The sequence below is a fragment of the Sinocyclocheilus grahami genome, unplaced genomic scaffold (assembly GCF_001515645.1).
Source record: "Sinocyclocheilus grahami isolate Dianchi unplaced genomic scaffold, SAMN03320097.WGS_v1.1 scaffold232.1, whole genome shotgun sequence".
Taxonomy (NCBI): Eukaryota; Metazoa; Chordata; class Actinopteri; order Cypriniformes; family Cyprinidae; genus Sinocyclocheilus; species Sinocyclocheilus grahami.
The window spans coordinates 960,779-969,460 of record NW_015505411.1 but is presented as its reverse complement, the minus strand read 5'-3'; the positions used below and the strand labels follow the sequence as shown (position 1 = coordinate 969,460).

The 8,682-nt window shown below is 38.1% G+C and overlaps 1 protein-coding gene across 2 annotated transcripts in view; it reads right to left on the bottom strand.

The window, feature by feature from the left end:
• Positions 1 to 5,280: 5,280 nt before the first annotated feature.
• The window catches only part of LOC107597453 (tumor necrosis factor-like), a 21,295-nt gene continuing 17,893 nt past the window's right edge, over positions 5,281 to 8,682 (bottom strand). For both annotated transcript variants that reach the window (XM_016288518.1, XM_016288517.1), the window contains exon 7: positions 5,281 to 6,165. In XM_016288518.1, the coding sequence (XP_016144004.1) occupies positions 5,738 to 6,165 (428 nt within the window). In that variant the 3' untranslated portion in view covers positions 5,281 to 5,737. The remainder of the gene's footprint in view (positions 6,166 to 8,682) is intronic.

Here is an 8,682-nt window from a genome sequence, read left to right as displayed (position 1 = left end):
TTTTTTTATATATTTTTGTTTTTAACAAATATCATGTAATGTTTTTTTTCCAGTTTAGAGGACAAAACATTTAACTCTCAACTTTTGAGAGTGAAAATTACTTTAATGATTTAAAGCAGGATGGAGTCTCTGATTTTACTGATCTCCTGACAAAAATCTTCAAAATGTTGTTTTAGATCAGAGAGAGATTTCCTTAGGCCATCAAATTGAATATGACTAACAGTCATACTGGATGACTCCTCAGATTCAGAAGAAGCAGAGAGAATCTGAAAAGTTTATATTGAGAAAAACATTCAAAAAAATAAAGTATGAACATTTAGATTATTTTGCTGTATTTATAACGTGCATAACAAATTTCCAAACATACCATGCATGTTTTGCACGGAACCAGAGAAAATGCCTCAGGCAACCTGTGGTTTTACCGTGAAATGAAAAAGATTCTGTGTGTGTGTGGATATTGATCCAGCTCTGTGTCTCTCCTCTGGAGATCAGCAATCTCCTGCTCCAGCTGCTCCAGGAGTCCTTCAGCTCGACTCACTTCAGTCCTCTCCTGGTCTCTGATCAGCTGTGTCACCTCATGCTGTCTTTTCTTAAAGAGGATGAGCTCAGTGAAGATCTTCTCATTGTGCTCCACTGTTGTCTGAGCAGAGTGCTGTGAGTGCAGTTAAAACTGGATCAGCCAAACTTAGATTTTGGTCTGCTCCTACTAAGCTATCATATGACTTTAGAACTGCTTTCATAATGATCTTGTGTCATCATTCATTTTAATTGCATGGAAAAGAGCAACCAGCAAATTATATAAAATATCTTCCTTTAGAGTTTAGAATGACACAAGGTAAAGTGTAAAGGGTGAATTTTCATTTCTGACGCCTTTAATTCTCCAACAAACACATATGACTAGACAAAATACATAATGTTCAGAAGTTTCGGGTCAGTACGTCTGTGGAAAATTTATATAATTTAAAATGACTATTTCCTATTTTAATATGTTTAAAAGTGTAATCTAATCCTGTTTTGGCAAAGCTGAATTTTCAGCAGCCATTAGGCTACTGTATCACATCAGTGTTCATCAGTCACCAGTGTCACATGATCCTTCAGAAGTCAACCATGGTGCTCAAGAAACATTTCTTATTATTATCAACGTTGAAAACAGTAGTGCTGTTTAATATTTTTGTGAAAACGTGATAGCCTATATTTTTTCAGGATTTTTTTTATTTGAAAAGAATGCAAAAAATATTTTGTAGCGTTATAAATGTACAGCCACTTGTTTAATTGAATGCATCTTTGTTGAATAAAAATATTAATTTCTTTAAAAACATCTTACTGACCCCAAACTTTTGAACTATAGTGCACTTAAATGAGTTTTCTTAAATGAAAAGAAAATGATCATATCACCTTCAGCGTTCTCACAACCACAGCTCCTCTATCATTTTCTGCTTCTCCTGGATTTTCTGCGTGGTTGTTCTCTGCATCTTCTCAACCTGGTCCTGTGGGGAAAAAATATTCCTTTATGATTCCAGGGTACAGAGTGAACATTACAGATAGGCCTACTAGTAGTACGTTCTCTGTGTGATGTCTTAAAGGGGGCATAACACACAATTTCACCCAATCTCATATTAATCTTGAGTACCTATAGAGTAGTACTGCATCCTTCATATCTCCAAAAAGTCTTTAGTTTTATCATATTTATAAAAGAAAGATACAGCTTTAGGATTCTCTCCGGAAAAGCCGAGCTCCTGGAAGCGCGCTGTGGGCGGAGCTAAAGAGTGATGAGCACTTGGGCGCCGAATGCCAACAAAACAGACATTTGATGCGTTTCACTTACCGTCTGCAGTTCTGAATCATGAAGGGGATCTTTTATAGCTGGGACCGCTCCATCTTTCAGTATCAAACGATGTGCAAATCCAGCGTCGAACTGGGCCTTGTTTATAAAACATTCCTCAACAAACACACTTGTGAAACTTCGTTGCTGCCCCAGAAAAACAAACTGTATCCACTGTTTACATAACGCTGGGTTCTTTGGGAAGCTGAACAAAGTTATCTTTCCCTTACAACCAAAAACACACTTCTTTGGATTGGAGACATTCTTCCCGAGCAAGTCCCGTGCAGCGCTGCCGCCGGATGAAGCACGTTGATGGGCGCGATCTCGATCTCACTCTGGTCGATGCATGCGCGGGCGCATTCTTCCGGGAGAAATGCAAGAAGGGTCTGGCTGCAGCCTTGCACTTGCACTCTCAGACTTGCTTTCTCAGACACTTGTGCTTCCGCTAGCGACGTCACTTGCAGGCTTTATTTTTTATTTTGTTCTATTTTTTATTACTTTTTGTTTGAATCTCTCAACATTTTACAACAGTAGCCAGGTGGTGAAGACAAGAAAAAATAAACTAAATTACAATGTCACTTGCAATCGCCACTTGCACTCTCCGATACCTGCAACTTCACTTGCAATTGACACAAATCTTTTGTAACCTTTAGGTTTGAGACGTGTCATGGGATTTGGCTACAGTTGTCGTATTCCTCTTGTTAAGCCACTCCTGAACCACAGACAACGTCAGAGGCGTCTTACCTGGGCTAAGGAGAAGAAGAACTGGACGGTTGCCCAGTGGTCCAAAGTCCTCTTTTCAGATGAGAACAAGTTTTGTATTTCATTTGGAAACCAAGGTCCTAGAGTCTGGAGGAAGGGTGGAGAAGCTCATAGCCCAAGTTGCTTGAAGTCCAGTGTTAAGTTTCCACAGTCTGTGATGATTTGGGGTGCAATGTCATCTGCTGGTGTTGGTCCATTGTGTTTTTTGTAAACCAACGTCACTGCACCCGGTTACCAAGACATTTTGCTTCCTTCTGCTGACCAGCTTTTTGAAGATGCTGATTTCATTTTCCAGCAGGATTTGTCACCTGTCCACACTGCCATAAGCACCAAGAGCCAAAATCATCACAATTAAAAGAACCAAAAACTTAAACTACTTCAGTCTGTGTGCATTGAATTTAATTAATACACGAGTTTCACAATTTGAGTTGAATTACTGAAATAAATGAACTTTTCCATGACATTCTAATTTACTGAGATGCACCTGTATATATTTTTTAAAAAGTATAATATGTTGTTTCATCTCATAAATAATCATAACAACATTTATAATACATTATAAAACGTACTTCTTTGTGGTTATAACTTTTATGAGTATGCTTATTTATAACACGCAATGAACACCATTTTAAATCCCATTTTGATTTTAGTATTCATCGTATATTTAAAAAACCTTGTTTGTTACTTGTTACTGATTCATTTAAAAAAAGTTTCATTGTGTAAATTAATGTTGGAGAAATTATACATACAAGCATTTTTAAAATATGGTGACATATTGATAGATGTTGTTAAATAAGTTTACCTTAAGTATAACCGGCTGAGATATTGTATGATATATACTGTATGTTTACATGCAATGCTGTGTGCAATTTAGGTGTACGCACAATCTCTTTGCTCTTTCTCCAGGATAAAGTGGCATGTTCTGATGTAGTCTATGTTAAAACCACATCTACACCAGCTGCAGCTCATGCACAGAATGACCCAGTATAGCTCCCTGAGCATGTCAACACCCATGCTGAAACTTCTTGAAAACAGGATGTGTTCATTTTAAACCTCAGAATTCATATTCACAGTGTTTAGACTAGCAATGGAGCTTATTATCTTTGCATTTTGAGAATATACATGTACAAAAAGCTGCCTGATTCAAAGTGGTAACCACTGAAGCATGAAAAAGAATTCTTGTCTATAAGTAACTGTATGCAGAATATATTGAATCTGTAATTGAGCATTTTTGAGTGACTTATTTAAACAGCCATGTGTTTTATGTAACATGTTTGAAGCAAAAGCATTCTGCTAAAAGTCTTATACAGTAATGTTCTGTTTTCTGGCAAACTAAAAAAAAAGTCATAATCAATGTCATGTAAATAAAATAAAATACAAACCCTGCTGTTAAATGAACTATTGGGTGAGGGTTGAAATGAGTGTCAACAAGAATAGAGGAACAAGGAAGATGTTTTTCTGTCTCTGTCACTATTGTGTGTTTGTTTTCATCAAACCATTAAGTTGGTTTTGTTGTACATACAGTACTTCAGCTAAATAAAATCAAATTGTTTTGACTAGTGGATACAAATGAAAACTTTAAATCATGATAATGGTTACATTATCAAATTTATGAATCTTCTCCTATGCCTACGTCTTTTTGTTCATAAAAATTTTCAAAATGTGCATGGATTCTATATTTACTCATAACTTAAATATTAAAGTATAATCAATATAGTAAGATTTTCCCATGTGTAATATAAAGGGAATACAATGAGTGTGTAAGAATTACTTAAGATTAGTTTGTTTAATGGGAATGAGTAACAGCCAGACAGAATTAATTAGCTATTATAAAAGGAGTTATATAGGGGTGGTACAACTTCATTGTGAGGACATGTGCGTGACTGATATAAATAGATTGATCAGTTCTAAGGAAGCATCTGTGTGTATTTCTGTGTGTGAGGGTGCTGTGGTTTCAGGTGAAAATGACACTGCGCTAATGAAGAATATGTAAAGATGAGAGATGTGGATTCACAAGAGCTACTGAATGTGCTCCTGTTTTCTTGTGTTTAGCTTCTTTCATGACTTTTTACACAATAAATATAACTAAATACAATAAGTAAAGTTTAACTAGCTAAAGTGTAATTAAAGTTGATTAATTTCCGTCGTATCTCCAGCTGTCTTCTACCATTAAAATGTTAAATAATAATAATAAACAAAAATAAACTAACAAAAACTATATTTGTGACTATCATTTGGCAGCAGAAAGGGTTTTGTGGCCTCTGACTATCAATCATAGCCAGCACTCAGATGCAGCACGGATTTATTTGACACAACATCTCGAGGCCGACAATGTCAAAGCATGCATGTGCACAACTTTACCGCATTTGTGGGTTTAAAGTGGGGTGATGATGATTAGTGTTAAAACAGAAAAGGGAAGGACAGGGAAAAAATGAGGCAGTGTGCATTCTTACAATAATACTTTTTTAAAATACAGGTTTTAAATGTTAACTTGATTCAGCTCACATGATTTATTTTTGTTCAGTGTTTGCGGAGTTGATTTTTTAATTATTATCAAAAAACACTCTGAACTACATCATAATCCATTTAGTTCTGTTTCTTGAATATTGTGTCATTTGAACTTAAGCAACAGAAATTATGACTAAGTGCTGCTGCAGTTCCTGTGTATCATCTTAATGTGTCTAAATCATTCTTTGATGTTTTTGATTCACTCATTTGTTGCTTTATTCAAACAATATCTGACGCCACCACACCAAGACAGTCCTGCAGTTGAATATATGAAACAGGCTTTAAACAAGAAACACAGTGGAAGAGCAGAGTCAGTGAGTGAACTATACAAATATTGCTTAAACAGAAAAAATACAGAGACATACCATGCAAAGAAATCAAACAGGAAGTTTCTGAAAAGTAAGCGCTAACAGGAACCAAAGTATTAAGACTATTTTAATTGTGTCCACTGCCACAATAAAATAGAGTTGTGTCATTAGTGAATTATCCATTTATAATGGACATTATCCATTAATTTTACGTACAAGTCTAAAACACAACGCAATGCAGTGCAAAATACAGGTAAACACCTGTAAAAAAATTAAAACTGAAAGTTCCTTCATACAGTGGATTGTGTCCTATTTTTACGCATTTTTAGAGTGCATATCATAAAGCAAACACCCCAAACAAGGTCTTTGTGATATCGTTTTCGACGTTGGGCAGGAGTTCTGTGGTGGTTTTGGTGTGCAGTTTGTCTCCAGCTTGCAGGTTGAAGGCCGCACCGAGGTAAATGGTGTTGTATAACATATCTTCAGGGTTAGACGCATGCACACTGACGGAGCGGATTGCGCTTAAAAGCGGCTTGTAGCTGCCGAAGGACTCAGAGTAGTGGAACACTGCGTGGCTCATATGCACAACTTTGTGGTCCTCAGGTATGTCATTCTTGCAGCTGATGTGGAAAGACACCTGGCTGTAGACGAAGTAAATGCCGTCGTTAGGAATGATGATCTCTCTGTCCACTAATTTCAACCCACCTGAAACAAATCCAAATTTCCAATCTAGGTTGTCCTTAGACACGTCAGGGTCATATGCACCTAGAAGAGAATACAACCAAAACATGGCCTAAGTCGGTGCTTCTCAATAGGTTTTTGCTACAGGATTTTAGTGACAACCTTAATAAACTGTGCCATAATGGCTTATTTTATGGTCTTGGTGAGCACAATTCATAAACATGCCAGTAGATCATATTTTTTATTTATTTTTACATTTGACGTTGCCTAATTTAACATTAATTCATATATTATGAACAAACATGAATTAATAATGAACAATAGAACCCTATAGGCTGTGTAAACAGTAACACTAACCTAGATTAATGAATGCTGTAAAAAATAGTTGTCCATTCAATTACGGACACTACATTGATACTTAATAAATTAATGTCAACAAAATAATCACAAATGTTCTTAAAATTAATTTTAATGTCTACATTTCAATATTTAATTGTTTTGGCAGGTGCCATACAAAACATCAAATGTTTATCCTCAATATAAGTGAAAGTGTATCCACTGTAATCAGGGTCATATTTTCTCTTAATTTGTATAGTTTGTATAATTTTCAAGGATGAGAGCGTAATGCAACCAACCATATTGGTGTCTATAACTGATTCATTTTTAATTGACAGATGAATTTGTGTCAAATTATAGTAGAGTTTGACTACTATACAGTACCTTTGGCCTTTGACTAACAAAAACAGACCAATTTTAAAACTGTACTTCTTTTAAAAGTACTTCTATAGGAGTGAAATCTGACACATATCTGTTTATCCTACATTTTTGGATACATAACCAATTAATTTAAGGTTTATAGTCCAGTAATTTTTTTGACTTTATATAATCACCCCTAAAAGTATTTGGACTCTTGCAATATATTTAAGATGTATAATGCAGTGTAGGGAAATTAACTCTTAGGTTTTGAGAGGGGAATCGAATCTGAAGATTCAAAATCAACCTGATTGAACTGATTCCAAATTTGATAGTTACACTTTATCAACTGTTCGTCCAGCGAGATGTTAACATCAGTATATCTTAAAGGGGTCATAGGATGCTACATGCACTTTTACAAGTTGTTTGAACTGAAATGTATGTTGACAGTGTATGTACACAACCACACTATAATGACAAAAATCCATCCAGTGTTTTTTTTAATCTGGTTAAATGTTTTCCCTGTTCTCAAATCGAGCCGATCTCAGATGTAGGACACAACCGCATGTTGTCACAGTGTATGTACACAACCACACTATAATGACAAAAATCCATCCAGTGTTTTTTTTTTATCTGGTTAAATGTTTTCCCTGTTCTCAAATCGAGCCGATCTCAGATGTAGGACACAACCGCATGTTGTCAGATCGGATTAGCACATGGCGCCCTTTCAGGACTGGCAGGAAGAACTGACAGGCTCGACATACTGCTAGACGTGAGGTGCACCAATCCTCATGTGTAACACATACCGGCAGATTAAGCACGCATGATGTGTGTAGAGGATTGCTTAAGTCTGATCATTCAACCCGCGAGCTCGTCGTTGCTTCATCCGAGGTAGCTGGGTGGAGAGTAACATGAGTGCAGGGAGGCGGGGCCGCCTTCCGCGAATGAACGGGGGCAGACTGCTTTTGTGGTAAAAGCGGCCCGTCTGTGAGCGCAGCCCTAGTGACACACATACAAATTTGAAGCTGTCAGTAGCAGCATCTGCTCCAATCTACTTTGTAGGATAAAGCTGCTCGCTGAGAGAGGAGAAACGGGAGAGCAGGGCTGTCTCCAGCGGAGGCGGACCGCGAGTGGAGAAGAGCGAGACTCATGCTTGAGTGAGCATTTTGTCTCAGTAAGCGCGTAGTTCACTGTTATTAGCTTATAGCCCGTTAGCATCGCCAGCGTGGTTGCCGCTAATCTCGCTTACATTGCTAATACTCTATTCACACACATTACCATTGTTTTACTCACTGTTACTTGCTTTAATGGCAGATGTGTGTCTACCTTTGAGTGCAGGTGAGGACACCGAATGCAGCTCGAGCTGGAGGCCGTAGAGAAGCAGATCCGCGACCTGGTGGACAGGCAGGCCCAGCTGATAGAGCGGAGAGCCGCGCTGGAAACATCCCGGGCTGACGCTCACAAGTCCGGGGTAAGTATACAGCGCTGTTAACTCTCCCACCACCTCTACTCCATGTGTAGATCTCCACCCAGAACCGCTTCGCTCCCCTCCGCGAGACGGAACGCGACGATGTGATCGTCGGAGACTCCATCGTCCGGCACGTCCGTGCTACGATAGCTGAAGGTAAAGTGCACACCCACTGTTTCCCTGGTGCTCGTGTTAGGGTTAGGGTTTCTGCGCAGATACCCGCGATCCTGAAGGGCGACGAGAGCCCTGGAGCGGTCGTGCCGGGGTTAACGATACCAAGCTGCGGCATACAGAGACACTGAAGATGGACTTCAGGAGCCTGATCGAGACGGTGCGCAGCACATCCCACGTATCGACGAGGACACGAAAGGTTCAGTAGACTTTTTGCTTTAAATGAATGGTTATTGTCATGGTGTAAAGAACAGAAACTGCTCTTTGTT